Genomic DNA, 16,633 nt, shown 5'->3' on the forward strand with positions numbered 1-16,633 from the left:
GATTTAAATTCATCTAAAATTATGTCAATGGTAAGTGGTTCTGATAACTATAAACGATAAGTATAGTATGAGAATAAACTGTACCAGAAAAAATAACTTTCTGTCGACATAAAATGTACCAGAGAAATGTCAAATCCGTCTTTAGGAAAAATTACAAATCGTGGCTTATCAGACAGATTGAGAGCAATCACAAATGGCATTTAAGAAAAGCTCTCATCAAAGCATACGGAACAAAGGAGCTTCCTTTGAAATCTTCCTAAGTCGCTTTCTCTTACACAGACATGTCCACACTGACAAACAGGTACAGCCATCAGAGGTATGCTTCGACTCCACAGACATTGACAGCTCATAAAACTGCAGATCAGGCTTGACGACACACTTTGCAGTCATCCCAGGATGCAAAACTGGTAAATGCATAACAACACTCAACAAAGACAGACACCAAGCAGCTGCATCATCTCCCATGCATTACCAAAACAATTATAAATATGAAGACCTGTGTTTCACAGTGCTTTTTTGGATGATTATATTAGAACAACCTGCACACTGCTTACCATGTCTTTTTGTTCTGCTAGAATATTACACTAGTATATTAAATTAAAAATACAGTTCAAGATAATATGATATAAGATAGTATTTGAATTGAATTGAAATTTGAAATTTAACAACTGTTTTAACCCCATAATAATATATTAAAAAGGTAAATGTCTGCATTTAAATAGCATTTTATCCAATGTATTGTGCAGTTTGATTTTTTTAATGCAATAATGACAAAAAGATACAATGCAGGTTCTAAGCGTCCGAAGCAATGTAGGGTTCATTGTCCTGCCCAAGGATTCTTCATCACATGAACTGAAAAACAGGTACTGAAAACTGATGGGTTCTAGTTCTCTTAAAGGGAGAGAATGTGTAGTAACAATGCAAGTTCTTTCTCTTTAACATGGAAAAGAAAGCACTGTTGATCTTTAAAAATCAGTGAGATTATACTAGTGTAACTAGGTGAGGCTCTTCTGTTAAGTGAACTTTGCTACACTCTGCTAAATACAGTGGATCTTTGCTCCCACTACAGAATCACACATCTAACAGGTTTAGGTCATTGGGGTAAACTACTGCCCGGGTGGTATCTCCTTTGTATAAACTGAAATCAGGTGGTATTCAAAGAAATATAATATTGCTTCCAGAGCAGGGCGATATGACCAAAAATATTTATCACGATATATATTTAAAAATTTGCGATAACGATAAAACTGACGATATAATTGACACTAGACAAAATACTTTACAACTCCACAACTTTATTCGTGCAAAAAAAAAAAATCAACGTATTTTCACTTAAACAAGCAGCTGTTTTTTATGTGCATTAAAGTTATATAAAAATTTAAAAGTGGAAATGCAAAATCCTTGCTGACAGTTTAACCAAAAGGAATTTCCAGTGGAAATTGGCCAACATATCCTCAGCATAACCATGTATAATATCCACAAAACTTAAAAAGAGGTTATACACACACAATACGGTAATATTATGTTGAAGCACAATATGTATCACTCCGCGAGGCTCCTGCCTACGATAGCCATAATGCTCTGACACTCCATCAAGCGGTGTGGATTCGTAGCTTAGCAAAGTCGTACTAAAACATTTGACAGATTTTCCAGCGCCGTGTAGCACATAAAATCGTTTTGAGGTCAGTAAACACAACCAGAATTCATACATAAGGCACATGGGATTATAAGGGGCACTGTCGATTTTCAGACAAATCAAAGGATTGATTTTAAGTGTGCCGTATTTTCCAAAAAACACGGTAATAACGACGGCCCGCTAGTATGCGCTACCAAAAATAGTGCTTTGTTGTGTATCTGACGGACAAAAGCTAAACCAGTTCCACACCACTAAAGCTGCAGCATTTTGACAAACCAATTCTGGTTCATCCGTTTCATTCAACAATCCGCTTTCGCCCTTCTCGTTCTCTGTCGCCGCCATGCTTTTTCCGCCATGTGCGTATGAAAACAAAGGTGCGCGTTTTACCCATATTCTATCGCGATATTTCATTTTCTTATCGTTGCCAGACATTATACCGGTATTAACGTGAACGGTATGATATGGCCCAGCCCTAATTGCTTCACTGTTTGGGTAACAGCACAGCAATGACCAGTGTTACATCCCTAAGGAGGCTATTAATAAAGTAAATCATCAATTAGTAAAGCCCTATATAATTGGGGTGTCGAAATTCATAGACTACATTCTCCTGAGGAGCCAGCCTTCGCGGTCTACGTGGGCTGGGTCCTCCGAAGGCTGGGTAAGCCGGAAGTAAGCAGCTATGAAATTGGAATGTCTAGCCTTCAGTTTGATGTCACCAGTCATACTTACTCTTTGGGTTGTGCAGGCTTAAATGCCTTTGATTTGTATTTTTAACCTTATGTGACTGTGTTAAGTCTGACTGTGCTGGTTAAGTAGGTTATCTTTGTAGGTTGTATACTTTGGAGTTAAGTAAGTTCCTTTTTATTTTCTATTAGGGATGTTTTATCTGTTATGTTGGCCTTAGCGTTTCCTGAAGTTAAATGTCAGTCTGAACCCAACAGAGATTTAAACTAGCAGAAAATAAAACTTTAAAAATGACATCTTGACTTCTATTTTACTATTTTAACTTTTAATGTTAGTCCGTCCTATCCCCTAGACTAGCCATGGGACGTAACAACCAGGAGAGATGGAATGTACTGACTTACTGCTTGGAAACAAATCATTGACTTAAGAACTACCCAAAATATAAGAAGGCACCTGGGATATTGTAAATGCCAGAAAATATACAAGTTGCTTGCCATTTGGAGTCAACCAACTTATGAAAACAAGAAACAACTATGTAATTAATATTTCTGGATATGAGTAAATAGGGTTCCTAGACCACACAGTCACACTCTTCTTTTTACCCAAGAGGTGAAAGGTCATTGTCATCAACTTAATATTCATGGAAAGTAGTTGTATTTGCGGCAAAACAGAAAGAATTATAGTAATTATGAAAGGGACTAATTACTGAAAACACTCAAGGAGAGTTCCTTTAAAGTGCTATAGTAAGGATATACCAGGCACATTGCAGTTTTAACTCTGGCGGAGATATTTGGCCTCCATGCTTCTGGAGGTATTCTGTTGATTAGAAGCTGAAAGCAACACATATGGCACACAATGTTTACACACACATACACACACACACACACATATATATATATATATATATATATATATATATATATATATATAAAAATGTGTGTGTGTATATATATATATATATATACACACACACACACACACATTTTTTTATATGTAGATGTGATAACACTATGAAATTGTCTGTTGTAATACAAAAAACAAAAACAAAGCTGCTGTTGTTGTTGTTGGAACTAGGGGTGGGTTTTGATAATCGATGTATCGATTAAAATCGATTCTGGCTTGGATAACGTGATATCGATTCATTAAAATCCTGAATCTATTTTTTAATATAAATTTATTTTGCCCAAAACGCCAGAATCTCAGGTTAAACCTCACAAAATTTCAACAACCGCCAAACAGCTAAAACAGTAAATGACAGTCTTCTGCACAAAGACACAAAGCGTGGACCTGCCGACGGATCTGAATCAGTGAGATGTCGCCTTTCTCTGAACAATGTAAACTTTTTAAAATTATGCAAAATTGCAAAACGCTTAGCTGTGTCTCTAATAAAACCGCTGTAACTTCAGAGGTAACGTTCATATGTTGATTAATGGTTTTCTTTCGTTTTTGATCTACTGCAGAGTATTTCTTATAAAATCCCAGGCCAGGAAAATCACTTTCATGTTTTTCTGTGTTTTATCTTCAGCTTCTTTGACACAAAGGCATCTTCTGTGATGCTCACACCTTTGATAAAGTCTGTCGAGTGTCAGCTTCCTTTTTATAGATACAAAAATATGTAAATGTACTGATTTGAATTATAATATTTCTGACTGTCTGAGGCAAAATTTCCCAGATTCAAATCGAATTGAATCGAATCGTGGATTGAATCGATTCGGGACCTTGTGAATCGGAATCGAATCGATTCTAGAAATCAGTGACGATACCCAGCCCTAGTTGGAACCATAAATCCTGCTCTCTACCAGAAAATCCTGAATTATGAAGAATGTCCATAACCCTTATGTCTTGCTTCATAACCCTTGGGACTCAGCAGGACAATGATCCAAAACACACCAGCATGTCCACTGAATGGCTAAAAAAATAAACAAATAAAGGTTTTGTCAAAGTTCATATTTAATCCAATAGAGATGATTTGGCATGTTGTTCATGCTCAAAAACCCTCCAGTATGGCTGTATTAATGTTTATGGTTTATGGATGATAAACCGTCAACATCGCCTGGTAAAAGTCGAAGCAGTCGCCGCTGACCAACATTGATGGAGATCGTTAGCTGCCTGATGCGCCCCTCAGCATAAGAGGAACTAAGTGCTAAGTACATGTCAGCATCATATTTCCTCATGCTGTGTGTTCGCTCGTCTTGTGTGTTTCATAGTTTCATCTATGCCTAAGTATTTTCTCTTTCTGTGTTCTTCTGTATTACCAATAAAGGTCTAGTCCTGCATTTACTACTACTACAAAGCACTACAACAAAGCCAGCCAATGAAATCTGTTTTTCCACTTTATCTAAGCATTGAGTAAGGGTGAACTAACTAACATTGTGAAGCATTTGCATATGCCTAAACTCTAAGTAAGTTACAACATACACCTCACAACAATAGTCAGTACAGACAACGGGACACAAACATGTGACTCATACACAAAGACAGACATTAAAAATACTTACACGGACCAAAACAGCAGTTCTCTCGCTTCTTTAAAATAGATTTCTACTGTCCCATCATGTAATTATGAAATTACACAGAGCCTAGCATGTACGCACGTGAAATCAAATACAATGCACTAACAACCAAACAAATAGCAGCCGTGTAAATTTAAAAATTTACACTCTCCCCAATGTGCCCTATACCCATCCTCCCTACTTTGATCTAGGATCTACTGACATTGATTTTGAGTGAGGTATTTTAATGTATGGTCTCAAGAACCTACCTCAAATACTTTGCCTCTTGTTTGAGTTAAATTGTAACTAAATAAATATCTGCACAGTCTCTGGTTATGGTTTTAAATCATCATACATTTAACTAAATAATGCATTGTAACTATTTATTTCGACCATGTCTAAAATTTTGCAACTGAAAAGTGTCCCACTTAATTACCATGATGTCCTTCTACTACAGTGGCATAAATTACTGGTGTAAATTACATTTTCAGAAAAGCAAAGCAATTGAATAACATGACTAAACTTACTTGCTTTGTTTAATCATTTTGCATAGTTTTAACAAGTAAAGAGTTTTTTTTATCTTTGTCATTTTTGCCCCAATGAGTCCTTTCAGAATGCATTAACTTTCTTAACTTTAATGAAGACCATATAAACCATATCCAATAACAATATCAAGTCCTACTCTCGCCCTCAAATAAAAGTAATTTATTTGGCTGAGAACAGTGGTTCTCAAACACCTTGCTGGTGGAGTACAATATAAGTGAAGAAATATGGAATAATAAAGTAAACAGTAAATAGTAATACATTAATCCTTAAAATAAATCTAAGTTTCCAGCATGATATCACACCAGTTTGGGAAATAGTCACAAAACACATCTATTTTTTCACGTGGTCATGGACACAAATTGTTAATAGATGAAAAAAGTAATTATCCACCAAACCTAAAAACTGGTTGTTCGACCCTTGGCAGCAGGATGTACAGGCAAACTGGCAATGAGTTTTTCACGTTGCTGTGGAGGATTTTTGGCCCTCTCTTTTTTTTCAGAATTGTTTTAATTCAGTCATACTGGAGGGATTTTGAGCCTGAACAGCCTGTCAAGGTCATGCCAAACCATCTCTATTGGATTAAATACAAACTAGCAGCAAAAATTTTCTGGCACAACTTCCCCTGCTTCCAAGGTGCATGGAGAGGATGAAAGAATTCACAAAGCAGGAACTCCAGCAACACTTGAGGGAAGATGGACAACTTTAATAATTGACCAACGCGTTTCGGCTTGTGGCCTTCATCAGGATGACCCTGATGAAGGCCACAAGCCGAAACGCGTTGGTCAATTATTAAAGTTGTTCATCTTAAATACAAACTAGGCCACAACAAAACATTTTGGGGGGTTTTAGCCATTTAGAAGTGGACTTGTTGGTGTGTTTTGGATCATTGTCCTACTGTGTCCCAAGGGTTATGTAGCAGGACATAAGGGTATGCTCTATAGTCAGGATATTCTGGTAGAGAGCAGAATTTATGGTTCCAACAGCAACAACGACAAGTTGTTCGAGTTTCTGAAGGAGCAAAGGAGGCCCCAACACAAACTACATGTTTGACTGTTGATATGATGTTCTATTTATTAAATGCTGAGTTAGTTTTATACCAGCTGTACGAGATGCAAACCTTGCAAAATCTTAAACTTTTATCTTGTTTTATGGGGCAACCGTGGCGCAGGGGGTTGGGAAGCTCATCTGTAACCGGAAGGTTGCCCGTTCGATCCCCCTGCTCTCTCTGTCCTGGTCGTTGTGTCCTTGGGCAAGACACTTTACCCTACCGCCTACTGGTGTTGGCCAGAGGGGCCGACGGTTCGATATGGCAGCCTCACTTCTGTCAGTCTGTCCCAGGACAGCTGTGGCTACAACTGTAGCTTGCCTCCACCAGTGTGTGTGAATGTGAGAGTAAATGAATAGTGGAATTGTAAAGCGCTTTGGGTGCCTAGAAAAGTGCTATATAAATGCAATCCATTATTATTATTATTATTATTATTATTATTATTATTATCTTGTCAGTCCACTGAATATTTTCCCAAAGGTCTAGGGGATCATTATAATGTTTTTTTGGCAAATGTGACACAAGCCTTTGGGTCAGCAGTGGCTTTCACCATAGGTAAAAGCCACAGCAAGGTAAAAAGCAAAATCAACTTATCTATGCATTTTCATGTTTCGGTTTATTGTAATGCTTGAGCACTTCAGATGTTCAGATCCACATCCATAATGCACTATTATTAATAGTGCTGATGAAGTGATTTTTTTTTATTTAAACTATTTTCTATTAAGTTAATAGAGAAAAAGGAATCATCATATTTTTGTATTCCTATTGTTTTCAGTTATGTGCCTATGCTGCTAGTTGCTATGCAGCAACTCTCTATACTTTCGCCACAGGAGGCCTTAGCAGGGATAAACTAGTGAGTCCGTTCACATCAAGATAAACTGATAATTAGTCTTATGGTTGTGCTTTCGACTACTGATTAGTAATAATGAGGTAATAGTTGGGTAATAAGGTGGGAACAAAAAGGTAATAATATGGAAATTTGCACATTATTACCACCTAATAACCAAGTAATATCCAAGTAACATAATTGTAGCAACAATGGTTACAGGTGAGTAATATTATACTGAAATTCATTGACTGAATAACAAAGGGACAAAACATGGAGTAATAAAGTGGAAAAAAAGCTATACCCATGAAGCAACACCGATTAGAGACAGTAGTGTAATACCTTGGTAACAATATGATAATCTGCTAGCAATACAAAGGATGTGTCTGTGCATTTGAATTATCATCTGTTATAAAGGCTTTAAATGGTAACAACCTTTAATAATAATAAGACTGTTTTGACTGATGTTTTACAATAATAGGAAAGTAGTACCATATTATAATGCTTCAATTCTGATTCTTTTTAAAAATTAATAAGGGCACCTTAAGAATTGCAATAATTACCTCGGAATATCTGTGGTACTTTCTGTGTAATACAAAGGAATCTGGGTTGCAAAATGCAAAACTGCCTGTTTCTACTTAATACCATGTTAATCACTACATAGTGCAGCCCAGATTCCTTTTATTACACCTAAACTACAACAGGTATTCCTAGGTAATTATCACATTTCTTGACGTTTCCTTTAATAAGTTATTAATGTGGTACTAATGACAAACAGGCAGTTTTGCATTTTGCAGTCCTAATTCCTACTTATATAACCAAAAAAACACCAGAGATATTTCCAGCTAACATGTCTTGACATTTCCTTCAATAGGTTAATTTTTTTTACCAACTAGAAATAGGCAGTTTTGCATTTTGCAACCCTAATTCCTGCTTATTACACAGAAAGCACACGTACCATCAATGTTTCCATTTAATAAGTCAGAACAATAAACACAACATTTACATTATTGCTTTTAAGCAAAGTAGGATGCTGTGGAACCAGGATTAACTGAGGCATTATAATATTATAATACTTTCCTATTATTCCTATTATTCTAAAACATCAGTCAGTACAACCTTATTATTATGAGGTTATTACAATTTAAAGCTATTCTAATAATGGATGTAAATTCAAATGCACAGACATAACCTTCATAGTGCTAGCAGTGGTTATTACTTTGGTGATTTAGTTATTACCAAGCTGTAATACAAAGTCCAACCAGTTTTATTTAAAATACGCCATTCTTCACAAATCAAACCACAGCACTGATAACAACATAGGCACAAAGGAAAATGGAAGCTCAAATTTTCTATACTTTAAAATATGATGCTGCCCTCAGTTTTGGCAGTTGTCAAAAAAGGGCAATGTGTAGCTTGTTAGCACTGCACACAGCAGGAGTGGTAAGTCTGAGAAGTGCAAACAGATTCAAGTTTTCCAAGTACTATAAAGGTAATACAAAATAACTCACCTAGCTATTGTAAGGGCCCTGCCTGCATCAGGTAACCTAATTACCTGATTACTAATACTATGATGGCCTTTTATCCTGCTCAGGTTCCAGTGTGACTCAAACATGTTGCTAAATGTTCATTCTCTGTTCTCTTTTTTTTGGCCAGAGGGGCCGATGGCGCGATATGGCAGCCTCGCTTCTTTCAGTCTGCCCCAGGGCAGCTGTGGCTACAACCGTAGCTTGCCTCCACCAGTGTGTGAATGCGAGAGTGAATGAATAATGGCATTGTAAAGCGCTTTGGGTGCCTTGAAAAGCGCTATATAAATCCAATCCATTATTATTATTATTATTATATTCTTTTGTTGCTGTACTGTAAACTGACTGCCTCTAAAATATTTTTGTTGAATTGTGTCACAGTTTTGTGTTTTCAGTGTTGTACAACTAAAAGTAAAGGTCATTGTAGATCAATTTAATCAATTTAATGTAGAAGGTTAAGTTATTTTATGTTGGAAATGTTTAAGGTTGTAAGACCATGGATTTTAACTTACATGCTGTTTTTGTGTACACATCCACAGTTCTTATTGCCATTAAACCTAAAACAGAAGCTGTTCTGGATGGAACAAAAAGAAAGACTCTGGACTCAGCTGGCAGGCTGCCTGATCACACAAACAATCCTCTGTCCTGTTTATAAAAATTGCCCTCATGTCAAGAATCCCCAGAATGTAAATAATGAAGGAAAACATGCAAACAAATCCTCACATCTAAAACCCACTGCATATCATCTGTAAAATATCTTAACAATTAATGATATTAACGTGAGGGTTTACTTGATGCAGGCATCCCTGCTTATTTTAAAACTACAGTTGATATAGTGTAGATCCCTCCCGTCCATAAACATAAAAGATCCTGATTTCATGAGCAAATCAGGAGTTACAGAAAAATATATTTGTTCAGAAGCATCGACTCTATAAAGCTGGGCAGTCTTGTGCATAGAGCTCCATAAATGCATGCGCTTTAGATTCAGATGTCTTTTCAACTGATGTGACTTCATGAGCAAGCACTCACTAACAAGATCAAAGCACAGCACAGCCACAGAATGTATGAATCAGACCAAAACAATCATTACTGCTCAGCCTGAAGGACTGATATGCATCATAGTAGGTTTAGACTTGCCAATCCCACTGACCTTGTTTCAGGGTTAGCGATGGGTTGACATTCCATGACAGTTTCAATATGGATAGGAGCAATAATGCTATGTATTTTTGTGTTGTTGTTGTTTTTGCCCTACAAGCTCTGCTGTTTAGACTGATCTGGAGCAACTTTGACTCTGTTACATGCTGTTGGGACTTGACATTGTTCCTAAACAATATTAGGGCATGATAGATTGCTATCGGTGGTGCTGAAATAGTGGTAGGTCAGTAAGTCCAGTGGTTGATTGGGACTATAAAGTATTTCAGCAAGAGTCTAGTACTGTGGTTAAAAATTGTGCAAAATATTCAGAAAAATCTGATTTACTATTATACAATAACACACATGTAAAACTGAAATAAATTTTAACTGCTCTTTTGCAACAGTTGCCATTTTACCATTTTAAGGACTTGCTTTACAAATCCTAAAAGGAGAAAAAATGTTCCAAGTCTGTGAAACAACTTTACTCCTGTTTGCTTATTTTGTTTTTCTATTAATTCCATGAATGCAAAATGAGCACACTGATGCCAGTGTGATTAAGTTTGTCTTGCTGTATTGTTGTTTAATCAGCACTTTATCCCAGCCTTACTCCCTATTGCGTCAGCTTACACCTAACGAAGGAACAGCCAAGTTATGTTCATTATTTACCATACTGATGACCTTTTAGAAGAGGCCTCTGTGATGTCCAAACAATGGATTATGAAGAGCATTTTGTTGAAAAAGCAAGCAGTATATTTGTCAGCCAGTCTGCATTGGGCTGTTGAAGATAATATCAGTGAATGGGTTTCTCTGACGTGCTGATATTTTTCACGCAAAAATAGGCAAGAAACAATAAGCTTGGGATAATTTAGAAATTGTCTCATGACTTGATCTGTTAATTACACATATGTCATATGGTAATCCTTTTATTTTCGCAGCATAGTGACATATGACTGTGAGTGGTTAAAGACCTGTGGCCATTAGTTTGGCAGACTTAGCAAATGGATGAAGTGAGTTGAAGAAAGATTTCCACCAACTAAATCACTTAAATATAAAATTATAGTTGGTTTGGATATTACCAGTGAGCTTTTTCAACTTTGTTTGGCTATTAAGATTTCATTGCTACTTATGCAGCTGTCAGTTTTCCATATGGGAAGTCACTGTCAGCAGAAGCCTTCTTGATGAATGTGGGTTGTTGTTTTTCAGCCTGGTTCTATTTGCCCCTTCTTAACTTTGAGCAGCCCTGCTTTAAACATCAAGTAGTAACAATATTCCTATAACAGTGATACAATTAATTGCTTTGGTTGTTGTTTTTATTGGTTCTGTTGCTCTCAACATTGCATTACGTAAAAGTAACACAAATCCCCGTGTCCAACTAAGGTTTGGGGACCGCTGAAGAAACAAAACGTGTGTAAATCTTACGGTCTTGCCACTCAATTCTTTTTTTTCAGTAACCACAACTATGTTTCTGTTCATCTACAGCCATCAGCAAACACTTTACAACAGTTTTTGCTCGTGCCCTCCTTCCAGAAACACGCTTTCCCCCTCACCTTTAGTTCTGCATCGTCACACAACAATTAAAACAACCAGTGTCTCTAGTTAACAGCTGCAGAAGATTAGCAGTCGTTTCTGAATGGAGTGTTTTCCACAGACTAATCCGCTCAACGCCCCGCCCGTTTTTAACATCGGTTGCATGATAAAACAGACAGCACGTCAATCCTTCTGCTACTCGATCCCATACCAAATATTTCATTTAGGGCAGCCTACAGGCAGTGCATAACTTTGGCGGTGGAATTCATAAACAGCAGTAGCAGAAGGGAGACACTTGTGTGAGGGGAGACTCACCTGAGAAAGACCGTCTCTCCTTGTCGGACTGTGATATTGTCCATCACTTTGTTGTAGGACTGAGAATCCCCTTGGCTGCGGACCTGCAACCCTGCAGGTACAAGAAACAAAATCCTCAGGGAGAGAAAAATTGTGCATTTGTAAAAAGCGACAAAATATCCCCGGATAGACATCGTCTTTAGCCTTCGAAGGCACACAAACAAAAATCATACAGCGAGACAATGAGGCGGTCCTCCGCCGTGAACGGAGATTATTGTACTCCCAGTTCATTAGTCTTAATCCAAATCTTCTCGCCAGGTATTTGTGGTGTGAAGAGCAAGGAAGACAGAGGACGCTGTCTGGCTGCACTATGGATTATCACTGCCCTTTGTTTTAAACGGGGGGTGGGGATTATTCTCATTATCCCTCTGTTTGATTGTTTGTTTGTTTTTTCTTTGGGTTTTGTTTGTCTTTTTTAAAACATAAGAAATAAGACGTAAAGATCCCTTCAGGAATGTACTGAACGCTTCATCCTCGGTAGAGAGAATCGAAAAAGTACATAATTAAGAACAGAGGACTTGGAATCGTATTTAAAGGGAGGAAGATGCTAAGTTTGCGAACTGCATGGGTAGCAAGTGATTTGGTGATCTGTAATAAGTGCGCTTTCTGTGTCGTTGCGTAGTGTCTGCAGATAGTGTTCAATGAAAAGGAAAAAAAACACGGCTGTGCTCTTCATTATGGAAAAGTTCCTTCCTGTTAAAATATTTTATGATGATCGTTTTTATACTTTATACCACTGCATAGAAAAATCAGAATCAGAATCAAGAAAAAAGAACTTCAGTATACACATTTTTGAAACATATACAGTGCAAAAGATTTGAGCCACCCTTCATTTCTTTATATTTTGACGGGAAATTGGAACACAAGTTTAGCATTTTTTTTTTTTTAATCAGAGTATTACTCTTAGATCTTGAATATTTCCTTTTGAAAAGAAGTGCCACAGTACCGGTAAACTCTTTTAAAAAAACAGGCACCTGTGCCTCCTCTCTCCTCCAAATGCATTTTAGGAATTGAGACATCCTGTACGATGTCAAACTGACATATTGTCTGAGTCTCAAACTAGAGAAGAGAGCAGGCACAAAATTGAGAAATGAGAAAATACCATTACATTTGGTAAAAGCTTATACATAAACATATTGACTGGCAATCAACATCCCTTTACAGTAGTTGTGTCATTTGAACCAAGTGGTTATTTGGTTCTTCCTGTTGCCATTGTGCTCATCAGTGAAATCCCTGCATGTTCGTCAGTTTGTATAGCTAAATCTTTACACTAAACCTTAAACATTCATATCAACACATGTATAATAAATTCCTGCACTCAGCCAATAAAGGCTTTAATAACATATCTGACAGATGTTAAGTAGTCATTAGAAGTTTACATATTTTGTTGTTATTGTTGTTTTTGTCGTTGTTGTCATGTTATTGTTTTCATTCAATTTGCTATTCATTATGTTGTAATGTTTGTCTTAATATTTCATTTCTTAAAGGTTACCTAGTTTTGTTTCCTTCATCTTATATAGCTGGGTTCTGTAATTACGGAGGTGTTATGATTATTCTTTAGTGATACCACTTCTATTTATTATAAGCAATTGTGCATGTGTATAAATTAAGACAAATAAATATTTGAATGATTACATTGCCAAAAATATTCACTTGTCTGCCTTCACACCCCTTTCAACTTGGGAAACACTGCCTACTCACATTAACTGGATTTTATTTTAATGTATTGCACACCGACCTAAACATTTCAGCACTTCTGATGGCAATGGCACCTCACACAGAGGACACACTCAAAAGTCCTGTTTCCATTTGCAGCTTTAAGATTTGCAGTTTTTGGTACAAAATCTCTGTTATTCCACAATGGAATTTAATATTTTATTAATAAAAAGTTGGTACAAAGCAAAAAAAAGAAAAGAAAGAAAGAAATGTATTACTAATAATTCACAACTCACATTTCACCATGCATTCCTACAGTATTTTGTTATATAAACTTTAGACACCATTTCTTGTTCATGGCTAATTCACCAATTTACCTAAGATATCTGGGGCAGATTCATGAATTTGTGGAGTTTGCATGTTTTCTCAATACTGCAGCCCATATACCGTGCCTGTCATATAAACCATTGTTTGTTACTTTCCATACCTTCCCTTTTTGAAACCATATCTCATGTCAAGATTGATGTTTAGACTTTATTATTTCCATCTTTATTATCAATAAACATGGTTTCACATTGTCTAAAGGTGTTTGGTGTTGTTCAGTAATACCAGGAGTTCACTCAGAAAACAACACTGGATACAAAAGCATCAAGAGACTGCTTTGATTAATGGCAACCTAATAATTAATAGAGTTGTTTTTTATAACTTGGTCATATCAGAAGTGTTTTCTCTTTTAAAAATATGGATGTTTGAAGATAATTTCTGGCTTAATTAGAGAATGATTATTCAGGCAATGTCTAATCTTCTAACCTTTTCTTTCTGCAAAATAATCAATTATCTTTTGACATAACAAATGTCCTCTTTGTTTTTACTACCACTGTCTGGTATCATAATAGTGATTCATAGCCAGGGTCACTGTATTTATAGAACAGGTGCCATGCAATCTTTTTTGAAGCACTATGTTACCACAGAGAATTAAACTTGCTCATGGATGACATTGGCTTTGGCTGTCTAGACAACAAATGAATGCAAAATGAAGTTGTTGGAACTAAATATAGCACGTCTTTGCAACAAACTGCAATCTAAGATCATCTTGAGTCTGCAACACCATTTACTGTATATTTATTGTTAGGATTAGATGTGCCAAATGTACAAGAAATGGATCATGCTGGTGCTCTCGACAGAAAGCCAAATGGTCACCTCTGCTGCTCTGCACTGTGATCTGTCTTGATGACTTCCATCGGATGTCGGATGCATTCTTTGTTCACATCTAGTAGAGGCTTCTGCAACTTCATTGGAATCCACCTGTGGTAAATTCAACTGACTGGAAATGATTTGGCTCGGCAAGCCGGAGGAACGCGGCGAGCCGGAGGAGCCCGCATCGTCATCGGAGGGAGACTTCGGTGAGCCAGAGGGACTGCCATGTCCACGACCAGCAGCCCAGCCGCCAAGCACAGTGGTAACACATTTGTTTTAGTTGGTCAAAGGGCTTGCACAAACCTCAGGACAGGCCTGCTCCTCTTTACATCAATGCTAAAACTGTTATGTATCTTATCTTCTGCTGTTCAATTTAAAGCTTCAACTTCCTCCACAGATTTTCTATAGGACTGAGGACTGGGGATTGGTCATGGTCATGCAGTAAGATCCAGTCATGACTCAACTTTGGTGTTCTGGCTTAAGAAAATGGTTCGCTTTCAAGATTGTACAGTACCTACACTGGCCCTTGTGCCTTCACGCTGCGGTCTATCTCATCCCAAACCATCTCGATAGGGTTTATGTCAAGTGACTGTGGAGGCCAGGCCATCTGGTGCAGCATTCCATCACTCCAGGGGTGGCTGTAGCTCAGGAGGTAGAGTAGGTCACCTACTGGTCGGAAGGTTGGTGGTTCGATCCCTGCCTCCTCCAGTCTGCATGTCAAGTATCCTTGGGCAAGATACTAACCCCAAGTTGCTCTCCAATGCATCCATCGGAGTATTGTGTGTGAATGTAGTTCTCTATATATAGAGAAAGTGCTTGTGAGACTGGGTGAATGTGGCATGTTGTATGTAGTGCTTAGAGTACTCTGGGAGAATAGAAAAGCATTATATAAGAATCAGTCCATTTATCTTGGTTAAATAGCCCTTCCACAACCTGGAGGTGTGTTTGGGGTCATTATCCTGTTGAAAAATAAATAATGGTCCAACTAAATGCAAACCGGATGTGGTGTCGCTGCGGGATACTGTGGTAGCCACGATGGTTCAGTATGCCTTCAATTTTGAATAAATCCCCAACAGTGTCACTAGAAAAGCACCCCCACACCCTGACACCTCCTCCAAGCCTATAGGCATATATTTCATGAGTGAGAGAGATAAGTATGAAGTCATACCAGCTCGGACGTTGCCCAGATCAACAAGGTCCAATCAAGGACATTGACACTGAAACAACTAGTAGCTCGGTGTTCCAACATTCAGAAGAAGGGACTGCTCTTGTGGATAGAGATTAACGAGGTACAACACATATGCTACGGCAAGGGGAGCCAGGACGACAGGTCAGGGGAGAGATATCATCATCCCCACACGAGATTGGGTACCAAGCCCCGATGGAAGTACGATGGAAGAAGGATGGTTGAGTGCAAGAGGAACTGACCTGAAAGATAGGATCATTGCAAAGCTTGAAACCTGGGTCTTCTCAGAAGATCTACTAGATGATGTGAATGCAGCACTATGGACGATACCTACCGCAATCATTACCAAGACTAAACAGCTGACCTACACCACAGCAGCAGTGATCAGTGAGATGCTTGGCTACAAGTTGAACAGCCACATGGAGCAATACCTCGATGGAGAAGGAGATGAGAAGCCAAGATCAAGGTATACAGAGGGAGGTTAACCAACTGTCAGAGCTGCAGAACGGTGCAATGAAGAAGGTGACTAAGAAGTACAGCAAGCTGTCCATACCAGAGGCCTAGGAAACTGCCAATCAAAGACTCACAGCCTTGGCCAGCCGCTTAAAGAGGTATACCAGAGAGACAGAAGGCAGGAGAATAAACCAGCTGTTCTCCATCCAAGGTGCACTCTCAGCGGTAGGGGAACAACATGAGAACAGCACCGCCAAGGCTGGAGACGGCGCAATAATGGAGGAGCATCTGGGAGAAGGACACAACCTATAACAGCAATTCTCAGTGGATAGTGGAACTAAGAACAGATCACAGCAACCTCCCTGAACAGG

At 37.9% G+C, this 16,633-nt stretch overlaps 1 protein-coding gene across 5 annotated transcripts in view; it reads right to left on the reverse strand.

Moving 5' to 3' along the window:
- ntm (neurotrimin) overlaps positions 1-16,633 on the reverse strand; it is a 358,272-nt gene that overhangs the window by 110,836 nt on the left and 230,803 nt on the right. For 4 of the 5 annotated variants that reach the window (XM_006800518.3, XM_006800516.3, XM_006800515.3 and 1 more), the window contains exon 1: positions 11,732-11,989. In XM_006800518.3, coding sequence (XP_006800581.1) covers positions 11,732-11,904 — 173 coding nt within the window. In that variant the 5' untranslated portion in view covers positions 11,905-11,989. Of the gene's footprint in view, positions 1-11,731; positions 11,990-16,633 lie in introns of those variants that run through there. The other variant, XM_006800517.3, reaches the window with a different exon arrangement.

This window comes from Neolamprologus brichardi, chromosome 10 (assembly GCF_056152115.1).
Source record: "Neolamprologus brichardi isolate AB-2024 chromosome 10, ASM5615211v1, whole genome shotgun sequence".
Taxonomy (NCBI): Eukaryota; Metazoa; Chordata; class Actinopteri; order Cichliformes; family Cichlidae; genus Neolamprologus; species Neolamprologus brichardi.